At 38.8% G+C, this 27,984-nt stretch overlaps 1 protein-coding gene and 1 long non-coding RNA gene across 9 annotated transcripts; one reads left to right on the top strand and one right to left on the bottom strand.

Moving 5' to 3' along the window:
• Window positions 1-996: 996 nt before the first annotated feature.
• DCUN1D1 (defective in cullin neddylation 1 domain containing 1) lies at window positions 997-21,506 on the bottom strand. Of its 8 annotated transcripts, none has more exons than XM_074834174.1 (8): window positions 21,379-21,506; window positions 13,209-15,655; window positions 12,472-12,688; window positions 11,022-11,190; window positions 10,264-10,394; window positions 5,683-5,765; window positions 5,340-5,436; window positions 997-3,812 (listed from the first exon to the last, which is right to left on the bottom strand). In XM_074834174.1, the coding sequence occupies exons 2-8, from the start codon at window positions 13,209-13,211 to the stop codon at window positions 3,733-3,735; spliced, it is 780 nt and encodes a 259-aa protein (XP_074690275.1). In that variant the 5' UTR covers window positions 13,212-15,655; window positions 21,379-21,506; the 3' UTR covers window positions 997-3,732. The 8 variants fall into 8 exon arrangements, with proteins under 8 accessions (XP_074690275.1, XP_074690276.1, XP_074690277.1 ...); XM_074834175.1 differs by having other exon boundaries at window positions 13,209-13,511; window positions 21,379-21,481; XM_074834176.1 differs by having other exon boundaries at window positions 13,209-13,444; window positions 21,379-21,481.
• Window positions 21,507-21,629: 123 nt separating this feature from the next.
• On the top strand, window positions 21,630-26,359 carry LOC141927193 (uncharacterized). The gene is made up of 2 exons (XR_012624318.1): window positions 21,630-22,325; window positions 22,494-26,359. It is a non-coding gene; the product is annotated as an uncharacterized LOC141927193 (long non-coding RNA).
• Window positions 26,360-27,984: the final 1,625 nt, after the last annotated feature.

The following is a 27,984-nucleotide window of genomic DNA, read 5'->3' as shown; positions in this document are numbered from 1 at the left end:
GAGGCTTCCTGGGCAGCTTCCTGCTCCTCCTTTGATTTACAGGATTATTCTAACTCCTGGCCTTTGAACTCTTCAAGGGAGGAAGGCTTGGCATTTGGGCTTCTGAAGACATAGAATCGAGTTGTAATTTCACGTAAAACATTCAAATTACAGATGGCAACTTCTATTAAATTGAGAACTTGAAGACAAGTTAGTGGAAGAACTTCCAGAAGCAGGGTGTTGAATTTTGTACCAGCGTAAACGTCCAGACTTGGGTTTCAGTTGCAGGCGTCTATTTCAACTGTCAGGAGCAAAACTTTTGAGTGTTTACTCATGCAGATACTTACACAGTCAACTAAGTCTTACAAAGCTAAGGCCTATTTCTGATAGCTAAGGTCATATTTCATCAAGCATTTAATGGTTTGGTCTACTCTTTGAGAGCTCAGAGCACTGAATGGCACCATGGGTTTAAAAACCAAAACTAGGCAGCATACCCTACTCAAATAAAATCTACAGAGACTTGTTGGCAACATTATTTAAATAAAGTGTGAATGACAAAAGTTTATTAAATGCATTCTTAAAAAATTATATCTTTCTTAAATAAGGATTTCTCAGTACGAATTTCATTGTAAAACAGTTTTGAAGCAAGTCATAAGTTACTTATTAACAGGTTGATCAATAAAAAAAAGTCACATCACATGTACGGTAGTCTTCAACCATATTTAAACAAATGCACTGTGTGTGGTGGCTTCCTTCACCTGCTCAGAAGTGTCACTGCAGCACAGCTGGAAAGGAGCAGCTCCATTTTGTACTTGTAAACATTCAGAACAAGCAGTAGACAAGGTGTTGGAGCAGTTCTTAGATTTATTCCCCGCCCCGCCCCCCCCCCCCCCCCCCCAAAAGACTTACCAATAAAGTGTATTTTATGCAGAAGACAAGTTTCTTCCCTGCTTAAAAGCACATTTTAGAATTAACTCTTACAAATAATACACTGAAACAATGCATGAGAAGACTTAGTCATGGCAATTTCACTGGAGCTTTATTGCCTCTGTTGGTAATGAGAGGGATTGTAAGAAGTTACATTTGAACTTACAGAGATATGTAAATGATGGGGTTTTTTTACTAAATATAATCTTGAGATTAAGTGTTTTATATCAGGGCACTTCTAATTTTGTACATATTTAATGTATAAAAACAGGTTACAAACTTGATGTTCGCTTTTTTTTTTTCCTTGACATTTGGCAAAATTAAATTGATCCATTTAAGGGGAGATCATCAAATTGAAGACATAAGCACTTACGAATTAAAGCAATCCAAGTAAGCAACTGTCTGCATTCTTTAAAAAAAAAAAAAAAAAAAGAAAAACCACACAAATATATAAAGGAAAAAAAACCACATGGCCACATCTGAGCACATTTCAATACAAAATATTCCCTGTAACCAGGCATTTTGTCCTTAGAACAACACCCTGTTAAATCAATGTTTCTTTCAACTTCAGTCATTTTTGAAAAAATTTAAGATGCCATCATAGCACAAATAACCCTTTTCTGCAACATAATTAGTCAAAGTTTTATGTATTTCTTTATAATTACACAGTAATTATAAGCATGTAGTACCAAACTGATGACAACACTATTTTGTTGAAAAGATCTTGCATTCAAAAGGAATATTCTTTAAAACACCACGGCATTACGCCACTACCCAGTCTCAGACTTGTTTGAGGGACAAGTCTGTACTGGGATAAAAAGCAAGTCAGTTCTCCTCTCCAAACACAGCATACTTGAACTAATCAATCCGAAACTGTACCAAAACCCTCAAGACAGAAAACAGCACGCATAGATACTTCGTAGAGCTTTTTTTCCATCCCCACCCCACCCCGTAATTTCAAATCCCCATTTATATTTACACAAAATTGAGAAAGGAAATACTGAAAGCAGCAAAACACACATTTTTTGGCATAGCCAATTCCAGTAGCTGGAGGAAGTTTGCAAATGTTTCTGTGGAACTGTATTCTTGAAATAAATGCACAACTGGATTTTCTTAAAAGGGCACTGCTATAAGGGGAGCTAGCCTTATCATCAACGTCAGGGAGTACAAATAAAAATTCTTTAGCAGTTTAATAGTCAATTTTTTCCTAAAATACTTTTAGCATCTGCATAAAAGTATTCTGCTGTTTAGTGCAAGTACCAATTGCTCATGTCAAAAATAATTCTGCCCTTGTCATGGGACTATTTAGAGCACGGACTTAAACCTCTATCCTTACTTGTAACTATAGTCTTTCTTTTCACCTGGAGCTTGGTGTTTTCCAGCTTGTTTTACACAGTCTTTACCAAATCTCTTCACAAGTAACTAAGTGAGGAGTAAAAGACCATGTTTAGCACAAAAGCAGCTCAAAAGCTCTTGTAATATTAAAAATAAAGAATTGCATCTGATAAAAACCTGTTTTGAACAAAGTTAACTTGATTTAGTTAAATGCAGTAAGACAATAAGAAGTAGTGATGATCAACACAATAATTTAAGCAAACAAAGCCAGTGTAGTATTTTATATCTGGTCTGTGCTTGTTTGGGAAAGCTTTACTCTTAATTTCTATATTTGGCAACCACAGTGATATGTCAATTTAAGAAAAACTCAACAAAATAATTAAAAAATGGGTGTCATCCACAATGGCAGTACCTCTACGTTATAAAGAGTTAACTTACTTCTGAGGATAATGTTTTCAAAACCTAGATTCACATCAAACTCACCAGCTTCTTGTACAACAGGGCCATTTGTTTCATCATACCTCAACCATAAAAATTACATGTCTCAATTTAAAATACTGTATTGTGTAGCAAACATTTAAGACACAAATTCAGTATATTCAAGTTTTAGATTTCCACAGAAATGAAAAACCTTTCTTTGACAGACAGATAAGCATTTCAAAACTGTAATGAAATCTGATTTCTTAGATAATAACCTAGAGAATATTAGATTCTATCATGACGCACACAGCTTATCTCAATGACGCTCACTGAAGGCTGACTATAACATTAAACACGGGTGCTTTAAGTGCACAGTAGTTGTGTCGTACTTCAACTGTTCTCACAGTCAGCTGATGTACAATCAAACCATTCAGATAGGCACCTAGATACCCCAGTATCAACAACCTTGGGTTTTCTTACTTATTTCTGTAATTGTTTTTACCAGATACTCAAACTCACTTAGACAATACCTGTACTTTTCCAGAAAAGAAAAAAAAAATATCGGACCCAGTACACTTAAATATATCACTCTCACAGGAAGTGCTATCAATACAGTCTTTGCAACTAGCCCCAAGTGTATATTTAAGGATTCTGTTAAAAATTGTTTTGATGTTGATTGGTATAATTCAGATGCCATACAACAGTTGTCTGATGATGACCAGCATTGTGCTTTATGTGAAACCAGAAACCTCAAAATAATTATAAAGCTTCTAGGACTTCTGGGAGATGAAACTAGGGTGGTCCACCAAAAAAAAAGAAATCCATGATGAAATCCACAATGTTGGAATTCTAACGGGCAAGAGTGGTCCAGACTAGAAGAAAAGCCCAAACCACCAGTAGAAGAATGAAATATGATATGGTCCAAGATGTATCCTTAAAGGTTTGTCTCAACCCTCAGCCATATTGTGAGGATTGATCTTCAGTTCAGTCCAGCCAGCAGAAATTGACTGTGCAATTTTCCATTTCAGGTATTTGTACAGACTATGTACACTCTAGAAGGGTCCTTTAGTGCTACACTGTCGTACTTTTTGTCCCAGCAATTTGAGGGCGTGCAAATTCCACAAAGTCATCGATAAGAACTGGCCATGCCCCTAAAAGGAAAAGAAAAAAAAAAAACAACAAAAAAAAAACCACACCAGAATGTAAGAATCCTGTTCAACAAGGCATTCTTCTTAAAGCTTCAGATCTGAATAAGTTATTTATTTTCCAGTTTTAATTAGGCATACTTTCAAGCAAAAAATTGTAATTTGATTTTCTTGCTTGAAATTTAAGAGCTGGCTAAAGATTTCTACATCATTTAAACCCAGTTGATACACATCCCTTTCAAGGGTTATACTTCTTCCATCTTCCTGACAAAAAAAAAAAAGAAGAAATAAAAAAAAGCTGACAAAAATTCTAGCTTAAAACTGTCCAGTTTCTGGCACCAGAACTTGATCTCCAGGATGGCAACAGCTGCTTAAAAAAAATGTTGAACGTTGGATGAAGCAGTCTAAGATGTAAGCAGCAGCATACCTTAACATACTACAGCATTTACCGCTCACAATTTGATTTTCCATGTGAATGCAGTGCTCATCTGTTAGAATCAGCATATTTAGCCATACCTGAAAACAGCAAAATGCACTCGGATAGCCAGCAATATAGTACAATGCCCTAGAAGCTGGTATTACACTTTATGTACTCTTCCATATTCCTTATCAAGAGGTAGTTAAAATGCGTATCAATATTTTACATATTATGAGCAGCCATATCCAAAGAGGTCCCCAGTCATGTGCATGATGCTCATGTGAAAGTTAAAAATATCTGTGGGCTGTTGGGTTTCTTCCCCGCCCCCCCCCCCCCAAATGTTTTATTCCAAATCATTAAAACATGTTTTCTGCCTTTAATCTTTCTAAACTACCTTGATTTATTGTGGGCAGCAGCCCATTTGCTCAATGATAAGGGAATGATAACTGTCCATAATTATTAAATAAAGTTGTAGAAGTTTGCTCCCTCCAGAAGTTTACAGTTCCCTCCACTCACTCAACTGATCTGCTGCCAATGATTGAAGCTGTTCTTGGCTACAGATGGACTGGAAGAGGAAAGATCAATACAAAAGTTTACAAGAAACATGCTTGGTAGGATATAACTTATCGTTAGCGATCCCTGTAAGCTGCCAGCTTCGCTTTCATATTACTACATGTCCAATCTTCACATAAAGCAAAGCAACCAAACTCAAAAAAATATTCGCAGCTAAGAAATGCAATAACCAAAAAGCCCTACAAAGAACTGCACAGGCCATGGAATCAGTCAGTTAGTTGAAGATGCCAAGAACTGCGCTGACAGAGAATCTGTGTTTTTAAATGGACAAGTATCAGGGTTTGTCTCAAAAAGGAAGAATTAGTATTTGAGCTCAGACAGAAGGAAAAAAGAAAATGGATTTAAGAAAGTTTCAGCATTTTTTTAAACCTGCCGTAAGAAACAGATGATAACATACAGTAAAGTAGCTCTAACTGAACTCTAGATCACCAGTGATATTTTAACTATGCTGGTCTTAGACAGCTGTGCCAAAGCAGGTACACAGTAGTAAGTATAACATAAAATACAGTTAGAAGTTAATGAAAGAAAATGGAAATGTTTACCTTCCTCATCATAGTTAGACATATCATCTGCTATCATTGTACTAAAGTCTAGAAGAAGGTTCCAGGTATCCTTAGGAATTGATCTTTTATGATGTTCCTGTTTGAAGGGGTGGAAAATTTATGTTTAAAAATATAAGTTAACACACCCTTATACGCATTCATTTTTACAGTCTTGGACACATCCACATCCCCAAAACATACGTTTCTCTTGTACACACCATGAAGTGCAGTATCTGGGGTCTGGGTCAAAATAGTCTATTTCATCTACTCAATAATTTAAACATATTTATCTTTCAAGTTTTGAAAATAGTGCAGTCCAGTTTATGTAAAGATTTAAACTTACCAACAAAAATTTGTTCCACAAGTCTAGAAATTTAAATCTTCCATTAAGTACTAAATTCCAGTAGGCAATGGCCATTTCTAAATCTGTAACATTAAAATATATTACTTTAGAGATACACATTTCAAACATATAATCTCCACAGGTATCTAACACTAAGATGAACCATATATGCATAAAGGTGAAGAGATTAATCTAATGCAAAAATACACGTGGATCCTTTACAAAAAAAGCAACCATAAATAAAGTGTAACACAAAAATTTTACAGATTTTGATACTATCACTTGAATATAGAACCGAAAATTGCCAATATTAGTATCTAAAATATCCAACTACACAAGGATATTTCATGCCTTTTCCTATCTAACAATACTTTAGTTAAAATTCAGTGAAATATTTTTGTCTTAGAAATGCTCTTGACTTGAAAAGAAGATCTGTAGCATTTTGTAGTAAGATCTGCTTTAATTTTAACATATAAAATACAATTTACATAAAACTAGAATTTTATTATCTCATTTTTAGGGCAACCTTGTTACAGGTGCTGGCTCTGTAACACAGCTTTTGTCAAGTGTTCATTTCTGCAATCAGGTTTCCTTTTGAAAAAAATCTTTTAAGTACAGTACAAGCAGATGGTTGATAGCCGGTTTGTTAGTTGGTGGTCTTTTTTTGGTTGGGATGGGTTTGGGGGAGGAGGGTTTGTTGGTTTGGGGTGTTTTGTTGTTGTTTTCTTTTCGGGTTTTTTTTTTTGTTTGTTTGTTTTCCCCCCCCCCCCCCCCAAACACTCCTGTTAAGGTCTCACTTGTTTTGAAACTGTTTCTCAGGACGAGTCAGGAACAAGAACAACCTACTGCCTGTCGGGCAACTGCGTGCTGCTGTCAGCAGTGGGTGCTGTTACAGCGTAGGAGTTAGAAAGAGAGACTGGTTAGTCTAACATGTAAGGAATAAAAACCAAACCTCACCTCCCTGGTATTTGCCAAAGGCTAAACTGACATGCATTTACTGTTTATTAGTGGCATACAGTAACATGTTAACTGATAAAAGAAAGTTACATATCCGAGTTCTAAATCTCTACCTAACATGATCTCTATCACCAGGAATTAACAAGGACCTCTGTACTGTATAACAAAATGCTACTGATCTGACTGAATTCAGTATCCATCACCAAGTACGTACAGTAACCCCAAAAGGCTACCTAGTTAAGTGACCTCTTTCTTAACAAAAAAGTTCATATATATTTTGCGGTCTAGCAAATTTCTTCCATAAACAATCCTCTTGCAAGAACAGAGAGAAGAGGCACATGATCAACTGCACCTCAGGAAAAAAAGAAAAAGAAAAAAACCCAAGAAAACCATTCCCTTCCCCCAGATGCCCAAACTATTTAAAAGAACAGGGAGGTAGATCTTAAGAAGTGAAATCAATAGCAAACAAAACAAAGCATGAACTCTGCATTGCTGAAGGGAAAACAGAAGGTGATGGGGGGAGTTTCTGAATTGTTTAGTATCTTTGACATTAAAAGTTCTTCTCAAACAGCATATTCACATTATGCTGCTTCCTGACCAAAGTAAAGAATAAAATTTGTGGAGGGTTTTCCAGCAGCTGAAAAGGGGTGTGATTTCAGACAAAAGCATACGTTTGACTTTCGAGAAGCAGAGACAAATTAAACATAAGTCACTATTCCTCAGTAAATAAGCCATATGTGAAAGTACCAACTTATTAAGGAGTATAAAGGCTAGGTATCTCTCTTTAACAGAAGATTCAGATATAAAAATATGCACTTCAGCTTTCAACTAAAACTGAAGAGATACAAACTTCTAATTAAGATGATCAATTCCTCAAGGAAACAGATTAGAAAACTTTATTTAGTTGTGATGCATTAATAGCAGGCATACAAAAAATGCAAGGTCATCAAATCACAGCATAGTTACAGTGGTTTATAAACAAACACTATAAACTGTGCATTTCAACATGCTTATACAATTTTGAGATTATTCTTGTGGGTAAGCAAAGGCCTTTGAAAAAACAGATCTCAGGATGCTGCTACCTCAAACTCATTATATGAGTCCAAACGCGTAAAGCACAAAGACATAATGCCTTAGGCCAAACTACATGTTTTAAAAGAAATTTTATGAAATCACAAAATTAGAAAGCAAAGATGGAGTTTTAGGTTTTCATAAGAAAGTGAAAGAATGCTCAGGAAAGTCCTCGTGGATCAAATATGGAAGTCTCAAAATATATGCTTCAAGTTTTATCCAGCGAGATGCAAGAGAAGCAAACAATGTTTGAGACGAACATCAGCTAAAAGGTATTCTCAAATCGTATGCAAATATCACAAGAACTTTCAAGACATCCACATTACTTACATGGTAGTAAGGAATTATGCTGAGGAAATGCATTTCCAGAACTGTAACTGAGCTACTACACAAGGTTTGGAAGATTAGAGACCAATATACATTAAAATCAATTTGCAAGTTCCTACAAGCAGTTATTTAGACACTCCAAAACTAATTGCCTAACTAGGAGCACTTACTTTTCAGCACTGTACTTCTCCCAATATTCTTTTGCTTCAGGGTTTCCAGAATTATTCTGCCCTACTGTAAATTCATGCCTAGAACTGTGTGTTTATTGGCACCAAAAGGGCTAGTAAGCATCCAGATTTTAAGCTCAGTTCTACAGCAGACCCAGACTTAAAAAAACCAAACACACACAAAAAACCCCCATCTTACACTATGTATATGCTACATGGATCTGAGAAAACTATACTTGTCTTTGTCACTGTTAGAGCTTAACCTGCATAAAGAAGCTTTAAGTTGAATGAGAAATAAAGGAAAGGACTTAGTTTTCCTGGTAAATAATTTTTGCTGAAGTCTGTTCCATCTGGGATACTCAAAAGATTCATTTCTATATGGGACTAGAGAGAAAAAAAACTCAGAAAAAGAATGTAATTCTTCCTTATACCTTAGAAATATGGAGAAGAAAATAAGAGGCAAGTACTACATCAGACAGTTCTGTTATTCTGAAGCTTTGAGAAAATTAATTAAAAGTGATCATATAATTATGATATAATTGTAATTATTATATCATTGTAATTTGTCATTTCACTTTTATCACCTTACAGGGATTCTGCAAAATAATCCTTGTTGCATAAAGCTGTTTAGAGACTAAAAACAACATACAAATGTTACAAAATGGCAACCATAAAAAAAAAAACCCACAACCCTGCAACCGTTGACACTGCAGAACTGATTCCACACTGACACTCTCCATAACCTAACTTCTATCTTCTAACAATTGAGTTACTGCCCACATTTTTCTTGTAGCAGCCTAAAAAAATTAATATGACTTCTACAAGAAATAAGAATCAGTCCATTTGTTCATTTGCAGGATTCAGGTCTGACTACATGCATGCACAAGTACTTTCAAACAGTTTAGCAGTGCTCCTTTAGCTTCTTCTAAGACAGTGAAACTCACACTCCAATTGAAAACAAAAAACAGGATACAGAAAGATGTTTCAACTCTGTCATTAACAAAGACACAGAGCTGTTGCTTACTTATTTTTCATTATTCATTTTAAGCCAGAAGTTGGTCCACATATAAAAGACAATAAAATCAAAGCAGAATGCTCATCTTTTCATAGCACATGAATACAAAGCTGGTCAGTGGCAGTCAGTTTAAAGCATTTTCATTACTGAAGAAAAATAAATTCATAAGCTGCCAAGCAAGAATCTACTGGCCCATCAGTATTTTACTTCTCAAAAGTAAGACAGTTTACAGAGTCATGAAATACTAGTTATGGCTAATATCTCAACTATACTGTAGATAAATGAATGTGCATTCTAGTTGGTTAACACTGCTGCTTGAAAGAAATTTTTGTTCCCTCATTTTTGCTGTTTTGAATAGACAGATCTACAGTTTGTTCATTTAGCTCCATCAGAGCTGTGGTGTTCTGTCATTATTTTTAATAAGTGATTCTTCCACTTCAACTGTCACACTAATCAAAAGCACAATCAGCAGAAGAGCTCTGAAATAATGAAAAAAATCATTCAGTGAGCTGAGGGGGAAAAAAAAAAAGGTTGTAGGATAGGCACCTATTACCAACGGCACAATAACAACAGGCATCAAGCCCAGGATATAGAAATCTATTTGTCCTATTCCAGTTCTATTTTGTCAAGATACTTGCAAGCATTTTTGGTCTTACAAGAGACTGTACAAGTGTACTTAAGAGTTTTACAGCTTAAATGTATCCTAAAAAGGAAAATTCAATTAATCTGTTCAGTACTGCAAATTCTAAGTGATACAATTATGCCTTTAATGTAAGGCCATAATCCATCGTGCTTACTGAGAACTGCACACACTCTTAGTGAAAGAATAAACCTCTTTCATAAAATTTTGTAGTCTATATTAATGATGCAGATATTTCTATCAATTTGAACACCTTAAATTGACATCTTTCACAAGAGATATGTATTTTATCCTAAGGATGGTTATCTTTCAGACTCATTGGATCACAATACAACTCTCACTTACTGCTTTAATCAATCATTTCCCATATTTAAGAATAAATGTTTATATTTAAGAATACATACCTAAACCTTTCTGTCCTGGATTCTTTGCAAAGTTGAAAGTAAACTGATAAAAATCCTTAAATCTTCCTGGCTCTTTTAATTCTTGTTCCATTTTAGGAATCTGGGCCTTCAGTTTTTCTATGCTGTCACATCTGCATTTTAAAAAGCATATTTGTTTATGTATTATTCATTTTGCCATAAAATAGGAGTTATAACAAACAAAAATTTATTTATAAATTTATATAAAAATTTATAAAATTTTTGTGGAATACAATATGATTATCAAAACAAATTTTGGGAAGCCTTTAATTAGTCTGCACCCATACAACAATTTCACTTCTTTGCTGTTATTTCTTCACATTGCCATTTGCACATACTAGTTGATACATCAGATTCTATAACCCACAAGATTCTTCTAAAAATGAGATAGAGACTACTACATTCTCATAGGCAGAGAAAACCCAGGTATGCTAGACTGCAGACTGATATCCTTGCTTTACACACCTGAGTAGCTCTATGGCAACTAACTGAAATACTCACACAACCAAGGCAAGTAGCACTTACAGTTGCCTCCCTTTTTTTGGTCACTAAGCATCTAGCCCACAGACAGCAGATGCGTTTTTACAGAGGCAGACAAGTGATGCTAGACTCCGAAAAGTCTCTTCAGTCTGAAAGCACAATGTGACTGTGAATTTCCCCAAACAGAGCTGCTTCACCGTATGTTCCAGCTTCTAATACTGAATTACACAGTCAGTGTCCAATACTTACTGCACACTTACCCTAGCTCAGTCATTCCATCCATGAATTCCAGCTTTGAAAATTCACACTGCGTTGCAGCTCGGAATTTCCATGCAATGATGAGTACAGTAATGCTGGCTGGGTCAAGAGCTAGATCATCACAAAACTGCTGTATACCATCTATACCAATTTTATTTTCATCTTGAGGATCTTTGGGATATAAAAGTTAAGTACATCAAGAAAAACAGATTTTTGAAAAAGCCAATTTATTTAACAGCTGTACTTAGGATAAGCAAACATTTTCAAGAAGCCATTTTTGGGATCAGCCCTTATAAGTGAACATTTTAAAGACAAAATTAAATTAGTATTTTCACTGGTTAAGCTTTAACAATTGAGGCAGTTACTACAATAAAGCCTCCCGTACAATGAAGCTTATGTTATTTTCATTGAGAGACAAAAGCACCACAAACATTTGTTTCTGCCTAATAATATGCATGATACTCTGACTCATTCCATACAGAGAACAGTGGTCCTTTCCCACCAGCACACTTAATTATTGGCATCTTTGGTAAGATTGCTGATCTGTGTACCATTATAAGAAATTCTGCAGTGTCCATGTGCAAGCTGTACTGATACAGTAGTAAAATCTGCCCATAAACTACTAAATCGACATTAGTTTTATGCATTTTCTGGCATCACCAGCGTGCATGAGATTGGACACAGTAACCTCCAAGAGGAAAGTTACGCTGCCCTATTACCAATTCCAAGTCAGCCAGGCACACTCCTCTTTCCACCAAGGAATCAACATCTGGTCTGAAAGTGAGATGCTCACATTTCAAGTGTACTAACAAAGATCTACTAATGTAAGCCATCAAAGACTTCAGGAAAATGGTATTTGGATTATGCACGCATATGAAAACCGACAGAAAATGTAGCACTCATTTGTAGATTTTTTTGAAGTGCCTAAAACACAGAATTTGTTCTACTGTACTGAATCCACTTTACTATTTGTGGCAGGATATCATCAGTTGAACACTGGCTATATAACAGACAAAGAGACTTTGTTTTCTTTTCCACTCTGTCTGTAACTATCTGATAATAAGCACAAGAGGAATAAAAATTAAGGTAGAATCCATCCTTAGTATGCAACCTTTCACTTTGTCAGGATCGAGTCCTGAGTGATGTGCTTTCCCCAGAAGAATCACCTAAAATCCATGTTAACCGTTACAGTTACTCACTGTACACACAATTCCAGTCGCAGACCCTAATCTTGTATAAATGTACATATATTTAGAGCACATAAAGTAACTTCATGTAATCCTTGTGAAGTGGAAGCCTGCATATATTCCCCTTCTAACCTGTATTATTAATAATAGAAAAAAATGAGTCAGTTAATATTTCCAAGCACAAGAGCGCAGCTGCAATAATACACTGTAATGAAGAATACATACATACAGCTAGGAAATAAACCTTAAAATTCAGTGTACTCACCTTTGTATCTGTTATATAGTTGTTCTAACTTCTTTCTGTCCAATGATCCTTTAACACTCTCTCGTATATAAAGTTCAGGATTTTGGAAAAAGTTGTCTGTTGCAACATCTAACTTCCAGTCATTTTGAGACAGACAACTCACTGCTGTCTTTTCACTAGATTGCGTGAAGACCATAAACTGACGCACTTTATCCTTCTGTGATGATTTCAACTTGTTCTAGTAAAAACAGACAATACTGTAATTAGAAATGTTTTACTGGACAAAAAGAAAAACTGAACCAAACAAAACATCAGTAATGTTAATTTTTTTTTAAATCAGCACCTTTTATAATTTTCCCAAGCAATCAGGCTTCCTCTAACTGAGGGGGCAATTAGACACTCAAACCAACACTTATTTCTCTTTTTTTTTTTTTTTTTAATTTAAATTTACCTTCATTCTAGGTACTTTACATTTTAACAAAACTGAATTAAATCATCACAAAAATCATTCTGGCAATCACAGAAATAAAAAATTGGTATTCTTACTGCATATTTGGAGAGAGCACTGAAGGGCATAGCAAATTCATATACAGCTGTGAGCTGGGATGCCTTTCTATTTAAAGCAATTTTTGGTTTTTAAAAATAAAAAACCATTCTCCTCTTCATAGAAGAATGCTACACCTACCAAAAAAAGGCAATCAAAATATTTGATAAATTGCCTCAACAGATGCAGCAGAACAGGCCGTTTAATCGCTTACCATCACTGAAGGAGGCTGGCATTCATTTAGTCCCAGCTGACCCAACTAACAGAAACACCAGCTAGTGCAGGAGTGAGACCACGCTGCCAGGAACAGGATCTCCTGATGTGCCTCTTGATAGCAGCAAGGCACTAGGCTGGGTCATCCATTTCAGGGAGCTACACACCAAAACAGCTTAAAAGACTTCTTTTTTTTTAAAAAAAGAGATACTTCACTTTGAAGGTGCTCAACTCCACCTACATAATTTGCAAAACATTCCAGTGAGGAGGCATTGTCTCCATTTCACAGGTGCAGCAACTGAAGCTAAAAAAAAGGGTAAGTAATTTTGCCGGAGGCAGGCAGGGGAGTGAGTAGCCAAGGTGAGAGCTCTGGAATTTCAGGCCTCCTGCCCAGACCAAGAGACATCCCTCTGCTCTAGCGCAAAACTGAACGGAGAACTTGCTGTCAGTAATTTATCAGCATATAGGGATTCCCAAGGATATTTTTGATAAGGGAAAGCACACTCAGTATCTCAAGGGTATTAGTTACGCAAAACTAACTGCTGATCAGGAGAAAGCAATCATACAGCTCTTGCACTAAATAAAAATCCAGTTCTAAAGTTCACTCAATATATTCAAAGCAAAAAGACTCCTAACATTACAGCTTGGTAAATAAAAGTTCTGACTTTTAAGTCAGGATTGGATTTCTTACATGGCATGAATATTTAATTTATAGTTTCTGTTGCATTGTAACCAAAACTTGTATATTCCGTTCATTATTGCAAATTCCAAATGCATGGCTCCTTCTCAGGGAGTATGGGGAAAAAAGGCCAAAAAATCTCTAGACATGATAAACTATCCTCAGCCAAAGAACGAATGGTTTAGGAGCAGTACGAGCTCAAGCTCTTCATTCCAAAGGATAATTAGTGTCCAGTCACATTATCATTAGAAAAAAGAATTAATGCTTCAGAACACAAATTCATCTGCCCTAAAAGTCAAAATCAGTTTTCTGCTGCTTGAGGACACTGAACATGAACACTATTATTTGTAAGAGCAGTTAAGTTACCAGCTTCAGAGTCACACCTTTAAAAAAAATACAAGAGCATCACACTTGGCTTAAACTGATACCCACATAACATACTAAACAGACCGATACCCCTTAATTTAAGAACCCTTTAAAAAAAAAATCCTCCCCAAACCAAAACAACCCTATATCTACAACACTTAGCTGAAGTCAGAAATTTAGCACACACTGCAGACTTTAACACTGTGATATTAGTTAGGCTATACTACTTTTAAAGGTGCAACATGTTGCTGCTTTATTTCAGTCTTGAGTAAGTTTCTCATGTTGGACTTTTTGCTACGAACATGTTTCTGAAACTCAGATTTTCAGAAGTTGTTCCAGGTAAAGGTCAAGCCATCGGAGCAGGTCCTGCAAAGACCCACTGCTGACAATTTGTGCACGCTTTGAGTTTCACAACAGACATTCAGCACTTTACAATATTGAGCTCAAACTTCACAAAAAATCACTTATGCTGACAAAGCCACGTGGAATGACTTCCTGAAAGGACTAATGGATTTTTAGATGCAGTTTTTAAAAATATATTGTAAACTCAAATATATTAAAACAAACCATTGAATGAAATCTCAAATGAAGACAAAACAATTCCAAGGCTAATTTTCTATATCAATTACCAGCTTCTTCAAATCAGTTCCACACTGCCAGACTGCTGCATCGCCAGACTCTGCTGCACTACAGGGCAGTCGTGCTTATGACCTTACCTTTTCTTTTTTTTTTTTTTTTTTGGACAAAGCTGGTGCCTTTAATCATTAGGTTGTCTGTTTGTTTGTTTTTTTTTAACATGTAAACATAAGTATGCATATCCCTTTTAATACTGAGTGTTCCATAAAACCTCAAGAGGCTTTGTTCTGCCCTACTCCTGCAAGTGTAAACTCTAAAAGCAATGACATACAATAAAAAGTCAAGGAACAGGTTTAAAAGGGCTTCGCTGTGGATGCCCAAGACCACAAAAGGTAGGGTGTTTTGCATGTTGTCACATAAAAGGAGAATGCCATTTATTAGATCAAAAAATTGCAGCTTAAATCACTTTTATGATAAAATTTAAATCCTATATATGTACATGAAATCCTCCCATGCTTGGGGCTCCCTAAGTGATAGTAGCAATATAAAACCTTTTTCAAAAGAACACTGAGTTTGCCAAAAGTCAAGCAGCTAATGACACTAATCAGTATAGCATTCGATAATATATTAAGATGCAATAAATCACACTGTTCAGTCATAATCTTTTTCTGGAATAACTATATTTTTACTGGTCAAATATGAGTTTATTTTTAGTGAAGAACTGCTAAAGACCTTTCTTTATATCCGATGAATGTTTCCGCAGAAGCTTGCCAACATGGACGAGACACTCCACATCTTAAGTGACTGGACAACTCTTTGAAGGCCTACTACAGGACAGCAAGAAATGAAATTACTGCTGAGTTTTATTATCCTATTATAGCTCTTCTTTCATCACATTAAAAACCCACACTTCAAGCAGGAACAAGTTCCAAGCCTTCTGCACTTTTAAGGGCTATTTCTAGAAACTGAGCTCTAACAGTCTATTATTGTTTTAAGTGTGCAATACAGAAGCCAGAGCAACCTATAACCTTTAATCCTGTAGTCATCAGGCAACAAATACCTTACACTGCAACTGTGTGTACTGTAATGCAATGTAATCCATTTAAAATAGCTCAGCTTTAACACTAGTTAAAAAGGAAGATAGAATTTTATTTAACAGATATCTGTCTTGCTAAATTATACAAGTGAAAACTAATGGAAAACAAATGCAACAAATTTTCTAGTAAGTCTTTCCACTTGGGGTAAGGGGAAGAGGAAAAATTCAGATCGGCAAGCCTCTGAACAAGTTTGTGTGGTATCGAAGCTATCTTTCATAATGAGGATGTCATAAGAGACAGAAGATGAACTTACTTTTAAAACACAGAATAACTTCTCCAAATGAAAAGCTACATTATGTAGATTCACAAAACTACAATATTGACATCATTCTAATGAACGCCTAATGCTATAACATTGATTTTAAAATGAAAATTTGCCCCTCCCCATGAAGTACCAAATTTGATAATTCTAATTCAATAACCCATCCTTGATCAGACACTTCAGTGAAAGATTAAAAATAAATATTTCGGCTTTTTTTCCACAAGTATTTTCTTTTCTGGACTCAGACTGAAACTCCCCCCAGTCTAGGGGGGAAAAAAAAATAAAAGCTAGAACTGATCTGCAAACTCTGACTACATGTTTCCTTATCTTCTACACTCAATTTTCAGTCACCTCAGATGCAAAGATCAGCTCTGCACACTGGTCATCAACATTTTCTGGATAGCTAACAGCAGTATGAGGGCTCCACTATCCTACATAATGTCCATAGGAAACAGTAACAACCTTCGTCCCACACTGCCAGGACTGGAGAGCTGAGGATTCCTACCAAAACCCTGCTCTTGGACTTTGCTCAAAGGTTTATACGCAGCCACCAGCTAGACAGGCAGTGCACGATCAGTTTGAAGAACCACTGTCCAAAATTCCTTACAGCCCCCAAAGAAGGCATTCACGTAGTTACTCCTGAATGTGTAAACTGCTTTTCACCGTTCCCTTCCCAGCCACTGCTTACACATGATCCGATTCCTGCTAGTTTCACTGCTAAGGAAAGGAATTTGAACGATGTGACATCTGTGCTTTTGTTTCAGTCAGGACTCAAAGAAAAGCCTGTTAAGTTCTCATGCATGTGACAGGTAAAAGCCTTTTCTAAAACAGTATCAACCTCCACAAAGTCTAGGCTTTTATACTATCTGCATTTAAACTCTAGCAAGAGATCTGGCTGCGGAAAGCATCCTTGCACTTTCAATAGACCCTTAGTGACATCAGTTCAAGCCCAGCATAACTTCAGCCTGCAAACAGAAGAGCGGGCTTGTGCATGAGTAACCTTACAGACCATGACTGCCAGTTTTGTTGCGTCTTCATGTGACACTAATGGTCTAGAGTATTGCTCCCTTACAGCATCTGAATCATTCCACATTGGGCTGTATCCATTAAAGGAACGTACAAGACACCTGCAAATAATCTGGTTTATTGCTTGTATTCAACAAATATATAGCTAAAGCTTAAAAGACAAAATCATGAGTATTTTTCTGTTTGGTAAGAAAATAAAAGTTAATCACAACAAAAGTCTGTGAATACACTGAATTACATTTTAATCCACCAACTGTGATGGCATGCATGTATACTACCAAAAAAACCATCAAATTCAAGTTGAAGACAAAAAACAATTAAAGAAAATAGCCATAGTTTCTGTATAATGTAAACAAACACACCCTTCAACTACATTTTATTTTCCACAGCAGTTTCTCAAAAAGAGGGCACACAAAGTAAGATCGTCAGGACATTTTTAAGCTTCTGCTTCAAACTGATGTGAAATCCATTTGTCTGCAGTGAAACAGAACAAAACTTAAAAATTTACAAGGTCTGTTGAGATATAAAATCCAAGGAAAAAAATCAGAAGCAACATAAAATCAAAGTAGCTTTTTTACACCCTCTGATGTTCTTTTAGTGCATAAAATCATTTTAGTACTTGCATATGGGCAGAAAGTCTTTCATAGAAGATATATATAGCTACCCAGAAGAACACAGTAGTTGTAATAGTGTTTTAAGACAATTCACGTTAACCTGAGAGGTGAAGGAAACACCAAATATCAGGGCTTTTTCAATTAAAAAAGAACAAAAGACCTGTCAGTTGTTTAGCATTCTTAACTCTGATCTGGGGCATAAGCTCTATTCAGCCATGAGAAGCTGCATTCATACCTTATATTTGCATTGGCACCATAAAACATGAGTAAAATATCAAGAAATACATAATAAATTTCACACCTTGTTCTCAGAGTAGTTCATATTCCTGAATAATTTTTTCATGGCCCTAGTTAAAAGTGATTTTACAGTATAAGTTCAAAGGGTTCTCTGGTAAGCTGGAAGAGGAAACAAGATCACGTACCATCTTGTCTAGCACTCCGACTACTCCATCCTAACCATAACGCCAAGAATCTACAAGTTTTACCATGGGAGAACCAAAACAAAAAATTAATATCAACAAACTGCTACAGACATGAATATGCACCATACAAAATAGCCTTGCAGAATAGCTTGTTGAGTGAAACACTACATAACAATGTCATGAAGTAAAGTAACGTGACAGGAGACACCGTCAGACATGAAATTCTTGTGATACTAAATTTTTACAACTTCCTGTCACCTGAGGTTTGCAGTAAGAAATTATGTATATATCAGCATAGAAATATTTTTCAGAGAACACAAATTGGACAATATAATAGATAATGTAAATAAAGATAAGGTTAGCATTTGGCTCTGGATAAAAACATGGAGACTCACACACTTGCCTTGATTATCACACATAGTCCTAAATTCATGAAATCATTCAGAATAGTACAAGTAGTAGCTCTTCTCAGAGAAGATGATTTGGAGTATAATGGACCAGCATGCTGCTCTGTCTTGATCTGCAGGCACATTACTCGTCCTCCATCGTGATGCGATGAAGCAATAACATACTAACAGATAAGGTGAAGCAGACCATTTCTACAGATGCTGCTCTGCTCAAATGAAAACGCAGGTAAGACAGGCAGATTGCTATCAGCAATTCAAGGATTGTTGCCAGGCTGCTGTACCTGAGCACTGGACACAAGACACTTTTCAAGTAACCTAAATGGCCAGAGCAAGCCTAACAGGCTGCTGTAATGGTTCCCCTTCCAGATATTAGACAAAGACAGTTCGAAGCCAGGAAGCCCTCGTCCTGAAAGCAGGGGCCGTATGAACACTGGGGAGCCTAAGTTAGAGCCAGAAGTGCTCTAACTGGCGGTGCTGCATGGGCAAGTAGGAGCCAGGCCACAGCTGCAGGAGCCTCTACTGCAGCATCTGCTGTGCTGGACAAGAAACCCAGCCCCAGGAACCTGCCACAACCACTGGAAGGACTAGCCAGAGCAGCAGTGCATACAGGCAGAAAAATAGGATGTGGAATCTAATGTTTCTGGATGGACATCTTCAGATCTCTGTGAAGTCTGCCTACTCCTTCCCCTAACTACATAGAGGATTTTGACATACCACAAGTATAGGTAAAGAATCATATACCTGGGCACTAGAAACAATTCATAGCTGTATTTACTACTTTATAAAAGCTGCAGCCTGTCATTTAGTCCCACTTCAGTGTCTATGTCATCCTTTCACCTGGGTGTTGGAGTCAACAAGCACAACCTGGAAAACAGCTGTTTGCACAGGGCCTAACAAGGACGCTCAGGGCCACGACCAGAGTATTCAGATAGCCCCTCCAATCTGATCAACACCAATCTAACGGTATAGTATTGATCCACTGCATATATCCGCTAGTTCTTCAGTTAAGCATTTCCAAGAAGATTAAGCAGATAGGATTCTGCTGTTTCTCACAAAAAGCTATTCTCAGAACAACGTGCCTCACTATTTCTGTTACACTGCCACTTACTACAGTATTGTTCAGTTTAAATTTCTAACCACCTAGCCAGCCAGTAATATATGTATGTACAAGACATCAACTGTGTATTTATTTTGCATACCTATGCTGAATATACTGTAAGACAGCTCTAGGTGATTTTTATGGAAAAAAGTCTTCATAAAAAGTTGTGTAACATTACTGCATGCTATTTGAGACAGTCCCAGAACTGCAGAATTACAGTAAGACACCTCTACAGTCTGAACTTTACCCAGACTTTAGTTTTAAGCTCCCATAAAAAACTCAAGTGAAGATCTACATCAAACTATTCAATTAAAAATTATACTGGTAACATAGTGACAAGTTTATTAGAGGTCTATATACTGCACCACTAATTTAAATCCTGGCCAACCAAATTTTTATGCCAACATAACTCATCAGCTAAAGGTGACATTTTAATTTTTTTAATACGATTTTAACACTGCTTGCCAGAATAATATTAACTGCAGGTATAAGATATCTTTATATCAGTAAGTGTACACCAGTAGATCTCAGACTCCCTCCTACACCCTTCCTAAGACAATACAGCTGCTAAAGAAAAGTTCTACTTTAAACTGTGCAGGTGTAGCTAAAGCTGTACAACTCTTGTATAGAGAAAAGGCCTAGAAGTATGACTATAAACATTTTCCCTTGGCTGCGGAAGACACTGTGCAAGAGACCAATAAGGACCCCCCCCCCTTATTTAAAGCTAGGGAATGTCTTTTTTCTTTTGTTTAGGTGAACAAAAATAGCAAACTTTGTTCCAACCACTGCGGTTCCCCTCTAGCAGAGGGAACAGAGAAAGCGAGTCGATTTGAGTCCACAGCAAATTCTTAGCTCTAAGGAAAAAAATCTTACCGAGAAAATGCAAGATGGATAGGTCCTCCTTTACAACACTTACATGAATAGGAGCCTTACCAAAACCGCAAAACAATTATCCAGAAATTCTCCAACATAATCCCAGTTCAAGAAGGATCAACATGCCCAAGTTTCCCAGGGAACTGACAGTGCTTAATGGGCCCTGAGCCCCCTAAAATCCTGAGGAAAAACTCCAAGTACCCCCTGGTTTCTGGCAGCCCCTGAACTCGCTCCAGTCACTGCTGCTCACCACCCCACACAGGGCACAGACCAGGCTGCCCACAGGACACCTCTATTGCTCCTGTCCCGCACAAAGGTGCCTGAACCCTCTATACAAAGTGGAAGCGAGCACCTCCTCGCCGTGAGGAGGCCTGACAGAGCCCCGCCGGCCCAAGGCCTCCGCGGGATCCCGGCGCCCCCCCAATAGGCCCCGGCGCTCGCCCCTGCCCAGGAGCAGCCTCCTGCCCGCCAGCCCCGCAGCCAGCGGCCCCGGCCTGCCGCACCGCCCTTCCCGGGCCCCACATGCCCTCCCCGCCCTGCTTGGTAGGAGGGCCGAGGAGCCCACGGCCCCAGGACATCATGCCCCGGCTGCGGGGCCCCCGAGACCGGCCCTCCGGCCGCTCCCGCCAAGCCGCTCCCGGACACCCCAGCCCGCAACGACTAGGCCCCAGCTGCCCCTACGGCGCCGCCGCGGCTGGCCGGCCCCGAGGCGCCGGGCCGGGCCGAGAGGCGACCCGGGAGGACGCTCACCATGTTGAGGGCTGTGCAGGCCTCTTCCCTCCCGGCTCAGGCGGAGACTGAGGGCGGCGGCAGCAACGGCTTCCTCCGGCGGCAGCAGCTCCCGGCTCCTCACGGGCCCTTCCGCCGCCTCCCGCTCATGCGCAGTGCGGCGCATCCCCCGCGCCGGGAGCCGGCGCTGCGCGGCTGCTGCGCAACGGGCGGGAGCCTTCAGCGGGAGGCGGCCCGGCAGCCTCCCCTGCCTGCGGGGGGCGGCCCCGGCCCCGGCCCCGGCCCCAGCCCCGGCCGGGTTTCTCCGGGAGCGGCGAGGACCGGCCGGTGCCCGCCCGCCCTTGCTCCCTCCCTCAGCGCGGCGGTTGGGGCTGCGGCGCGAATGGCGGTGGGTCGTCGCACCGAGGGGGGGCCTCGTCCCGGGGAAGGGAGGGGAAAGGCTCCCCGCTCTTCTGGGTGTTATTGTGGGGTCGGGAGCGGGGGTGGGCCCCCGGCCCGCGGAGGGGTTGGGGCGAGGAGAGGCCGCGGAGCGGAGCGGGGGGGCTGTTGTGGTGGCGGTGGGGTCCCGCCAGCCTCTGAGGGCTCCTTCAAGCACCCCCCGCCTCCTTACCCCGGGACCCGCGGTCACTCGGCGTCCGCTCTTCTGTCGGGAAAGCTCCTTATGCTCTTATTTCTTAAATACCAAAATTAAAACGTTTTGCGAGGGCTCGGTGCGAGCGCGTGGGGTGTAACTGCCCGTCCCTGCCGCGCCGTGCTCGCAGAGGCGTTTCGGTGTCTTTGTGGAGGGCAGGCAGGTGCACAGCCCCAACGCGTGAACTTAAAAAGAGGTGAGGTGGAAAAAACCTTTTCGGGATGGATCCGCAAAGGAGGAAGAAGATATTTGCTGAGCAGCCACGGAGACCTGGGGAAGGTGAAGTCTCAGGACAGCACCTTTAGAGGCGTTTTCCTAGGGGACCACCTCCACACTTGTAAGATTTTCCTGCTAGAAGTTGTGATCCTCTCTGGGGAGCTGTTGCTTCCAAGTGGCTGTCGACAGATGCAGCCTTTTTTGCAATAGCATAGATGTATTAGCAAAAGAGGTTGTAAGGGTTAAATCATGGTTTGTACCAGTATCCCAGACAGTTGTTTTTTCCCAGGAAAGCTTACTCTGCCTACTGCAGACTTCTGGCAGCTGAGGAGGTTTGGGGAAGCAGAATATTTGCTGATAAAACTCACAGTGGTGGCAAACTGCTAGTTGTGAAGGACAAAGGTTCAAGATCTGATTCTTGTTCTCTCATCTCCTGCTGAGCTGGGAGCTATCAAAGTAAGCTTTTGTATTTCTATTACATGACTGGTATGATTGCACACACCACAGAGAAAGTAAGACTTCAGAAAGCCATTCATCATGATGGATGTCCAGGGTTTATATATATGTTTTTATAGAAAAGGGTCTGAATTGCTTCTCACTTCACTGAAAGTCAGAGCTAAGCTTAGACAGAGCGTGAGGAGTTAAAGTAGTATTTGGAGAGGAGAATCAGGACTGTCCTGTCAAGTGTCCAATTGTGCTGGTGTCCTGAAACAGTAAATTTAGGAGTTGTCTTGATAATAAGCGTATGGAAGTATGTGTGAATTCAGCTATCCTGAGACACAGTAGTTTCCTGGATATGAATCCTACTGAAAAGTGTGTTTTTGAAATCGAGAATGGCTGCAAAGTGGCCAGTGTAAACAGCCGTGAACATTGCACACCAGCCCAGCCCACATGAACCAGGCCAGGGGAGACAAAGCCAAACCTGAAAATCTGCTTCATCAAATTAACTAATTGCCATCACTATAAAGTGCTGTGATGGCCCTCCCGCAATCTGAAGATACAGTTTAGACCTCCTTGAGAATTATTTCGACATGTAACAATAATCTGAGAGATGAACTGTGATTGCAGTGGATTTCTCAGGACAGAGGATTTTTAAATGGCTTGTTTTTCCCTAATGTCTGTGAATCTTGGTGCTTTTCTGTAGTGTAGGGTGTGTTGCAGGGTTTTTTGCGTGTGTGTTTGGGGACACATTGTGTTTGTGTTTAGTTTTACCTATTCTTTTAACAAGTTGTGTGTGAGATTCTTTTAACTTAATGTTGAAAAAGTATTTCTCTCTTTCATTTTGCTTCTTTTGTTCACTGAATGAAGTACTAAGCACAAGTTAGTTTTAACTTTTTCTTGTTTAGGTCCTAATTAAAAAGGTTCTGAAATGAATATAGTCCTTTGCTTTATTTTCAAATGAGTTTAATCTAAAACTCATAATAAATTAAGGCCTGATGTTACAAATATTTAAGAGCACAAAGAACCTCACATGCAAGAGTGTTCATAAACTCTAATAAGGTGCTACTTAAATCAGTAGACTCACAGGTGTTATCTAGAAGACCTGATTTTATATATGCAAATTATGTTTACTTTAAAAACATTCCTTGAAAAATTCACCATTGCTACAACTTGCAGTTCAATCCATTATTTTCATCTTCTGCCTGGGTTACAAATTAGCAATTGTTAAATTAGCTGCAGATCTGGTGGTTGTTCTCAGTACTTCAATGTTCAGGAAAGGTTCCTGCTGTACCATCTTTCTTTTTCTGGAAGTTTTGGACTCTGCTTCCAACTTCGACTTGTGATTGATCTCTCTAACTTACTAAATGCCTCTACATTATGAACTCCCATTGTATGAGGCATGGAAAATCATACTTTACTGCTTTGCAGGGGCTTCTTAGCAGGGCAGATAAAAATGGATGATTCGGTGAAATGCAAGTGAAATATAAAAAAAATATGTGAAATGCAGATTAATGCTATTCCCAGTGCACATGCTACTGTTTTGTGGGTTTTTCAATTTGAGTTATAAGGTGAAATTGTCCATGAGAAAAGGAGTGGCTTCCAACTGCCATTTAAGTTGTAAGTCTGGTGTTACTGATTTTAGTGGGAGCTACAGTATGCTCTTCTGTCCTTGATTTCCAGAGTCTTTCCATAGGTATGTCTGAATTGCTGAATCTAAGGTAAGTCACCCTACCCAGAGCTCTTGGCTACCACAGCCAGGCTATCTGGTGCCTCAGCCTGAGCCTGTTTGATTAGACTGTCCAAGTTATCTTCTCCGTACGTGGCACACTGCAGTAGGCGTATCCTGCGCAGCACAGCTTCAGGACACAGTCAGATTGCCCCAGTTCCACTCGTGTCCGTAGGCCTGCAGGCTGGCTGTACAGCTGCACATGGAGATCTGCACTTCAGTGACGTGTGTGCTGGCTGAATCTCACCCTTGCCATTTCTGAGCGAAAAGAAATTCTTTGTAAAGCAAGAGGCACCATGAGCCTGCCAAAAAACGTGTTTGTACATATTCAGAGTAAGTTGTCTAAACTGGGCTTGTTACATGTTAATTTCTGTACAACTCCATCCAGGATGGCCCACCACGTCAGAGCAGTGATAAACAGCTCTGCTATTTGTAAACATGATGCATGCATTCAGTGATACAGACTAGAAGGAAATATTATTCATTGTGCAATCTGCATGCAGCATAATCACTGTGACCACAGTAACATGATGACTTGTTTAATTTATGGTAAGGCTGACACGCTTGCCTTGTTTTGTTGTGAGATCCAGTGATGGTTTATCATCTCATGTGAACCCTACGAGAACCAGTCAGTGATTTTTTTTTTTTAAAAATTCAAGTGTGTCAAATGGATAGTTCTGAATATAACATTGATCTGTTTTACACTGAGCTCTCTTCTTGAACAGATGATAGAGCAGCAAGTCTCACATGAAGTCAATGCTGAATCCATTCACTGTAATCCCCTTGCTGAGAACTTCCACTTAGGGCACTTTCTGAGGAAGGGGCCCAAAGCTTTATGAAGGATAACAGTAACGTGGAACAGCTTGTCCTAGAAATGTCTTTCTAACCTCCACATCTCTTTGTCAGCTACTTTATTCTCTAGAAAGTGAAACCACCCCTTCATCTTACACTGACGGAAGAGCCATAAAGTGGTTACGACTATGGCCCTTTGCCTGCCAACGCTGACAACATATAACTAAGAGAACAAAGTCCCATGAACTATCCTGCACAAGGAGATTCAGTGCCACTCTAAAGGCATGAAGTTCCTTAGCATCCACAGGTACGGACCCAAGGGTCTGCTCCTATCCCGCTGTTCAGCTGATACAGTTGGAATGTCTGTATCAGCCCATAATAATTTTTTCTGCATTGAAAGAAACACAGAGGAAGTAAACAGTCTGAGTCCTCCTGTAGGTGTCTAAACAATTTGACCTGTAAACTGGCACATTGCCAGTAGCTGAAGATTGTTGTCAATAGGTTGCAGGGAAGGGTGTTCACCTTCTATTATGTTTTTCATCTTTCCTGCATTACACAAGAGGTTAACAAGTTACTACACCCAGTCCAAGGCACTGTTAGGAGCTGGGTTACACATGATAGTATCTCTGGGAGGGAGCAGGACAGGTTTATGTGACAAAGGAAGAAAAGTCAGATCAGTGAACATAAGAAAGTCTGAAAATTTCTCATGCACCTAACTATACTCTGGCAAGCCTGAATAAACTGAGACCTTCCAGGACACTTAATGGGCAGACTGTAAGACTTACATATTTTTTTGGAACTCATTAGAAGTACTGCAATACATAAACTAAAATAAAGGCATTTTAAGTAGCACGAATTAAGAAATGAGAGGGCAATAAGAATTGAGGTAGATAGCTGATTTTTATGTGGTATGAACACTTCCTTAGTTCAGAACTTCTGTAAACAAGGTATGATCTTTGCAAACAGAATGATTTGAAATTTCCCAAGCTATAAACCAGACGGTGCCATCATAGCTATGACTTCATGATTAAAACCTACACCTTTAAACTGTAAGCAGCTTTCCATTCTCACTACAAAGAATTACAGGTGATTTCAAGAATCTATGAGACTGAGACACACTATTATTTCCACATCACAGTGATTTTCTGTGTGTGCATTATTTAATTGTTCAACTTAATAAAAATAAACCATCCCAATTCAGAGCATGTATTTTGCTTTTAATATATGCAACAGTAATTTAAGTTACATGTATGGGAGGCAGAGCTTTTTGCTTTGAGGTAAGCAGTCTGCAAGAGTAACGCAGACATACAAAGCAAGGGAAATAAGATGACTCTTACCTCCTGTCATACATGTCACACACATTTAGCCTTTTCCACTCCTCACACTGTCATAACAGCAAACTGGTTTTCAGGAACATGTCTGTCTACACAATCCAGATAATACTGACTTTCTGATATCTAAGTGACAAATTGTAACCTTCATGCCCATGACTAGTACAGTAGGGCAAACTTAAGGAAAACATGCATTATCCACATCTGTATATAACAGTTCTGGTTTTAAATTGGTTTATTCTAGTTCATATGTTATCTCATTTTACAACTCTAGACCAGGAGCTGTGTCTTATGTTTCTGGGATGCTTAGCAGAGGACACTGAACACACCTGGGGTCTTTGGCTGCAATTATCATACCAGTATTTATCACTATTTCTGTGTGTGCCAGTGCACACTGATGAGTGACCAGAACAGTACAGCCCTGAGTAAGAGGGATGCAGCTCTCAGCAGCAGTCTTTTTCACCAGACACTCTTTGGAGCTTTGCTGGCTCTAGTACATTAACATTTCCTGCTTTCCCCACTTTTTAAGTGAGTAGATTAGCTGCCATTCACAGAGATCAATTACCATTTCAAGAGCAACTTTTTGGCACCAGAACTGTTTATATGGAAAACAGATTAAAGCTAAAATCCAGCTACCATTGTAATTTCAAACACCCAGTAGGACTCTAGACATGCATTTTACTTGCTTATTAGTGCTATAATAAAATATGGGATATTCAACCAGAACATGCATGTTTAACATAGATTCACTGTATAATCAACAGGTTTTAAGCTAACATCACATGTCTCAAAATATATTGCATTGCTTTTAGAACCCAGGCTCTCTTCTTTCAAGAAATACAATCAGTCCACATAAAAATAAATGCCAAGGTTTCAATTATGAATTTCTGCAATATTGATTTTGTAATATGGCATTTAGTAGTGTATATTACTTTCCAAATGGAATTCTTATGCAGAAGGCTATGCTCCAGTATCATAAAGATACTAAGTGATATTTACCTATGAAGCATTCATGTGTAAAAGTCTATCATTTTGTACATAACTGTACAAGCAGTTAAAGTATCTGGTGAGAACATACTTTGTGTAAAAGCTGTAAGTGCAGACCTTTATCCATTGCTGTTGACTGTTCAGTAAACACATTCTACACAGCATGTTGAGCTTTTTACAAACAGAACAGATAGAACACAGTCAAAATAATTCCTGATTAGACTGAACAGAATAATCAACAGAAATAAATATACCTGTACACTGGTTGATACGCCCTTTAAATAGGTACCAGTTGCTTTAATAATTAGTGTGCTCAGATCAACCTTTTTTTTCCTCACCACTGACTTTTAAAGGTCCTGCCAAAACACTTGAGTGTTCATTTTTTTAATCACCATGAAGACAGAAGTTAGGATTTTCTGGTAACTAGGTAGTATAACCATTACAAGCAAGGATTCAATACACATTGGAAACTTTATTTTTACAATTCACTGGTATAGATATTT

Source organism: Strix aluco, chromosome 9 (genome assembly GCF_031877795.1).
Source record: "Strix aluco isolate bStrAlu1 chromosome 9, bStrAlu1.hap1, whole genome shotgun sequence".
Classification (NCBI taxonomy): Eukaryota; Metazoa; Chordata; class Aves; order Strigiformes; family Strigidae; genus Strix; species Strix aluco.
Note: the sequence above shows the minus strand (reverse complement) of the source record. Positions and strands in the feature narration are given on the sequence as shown.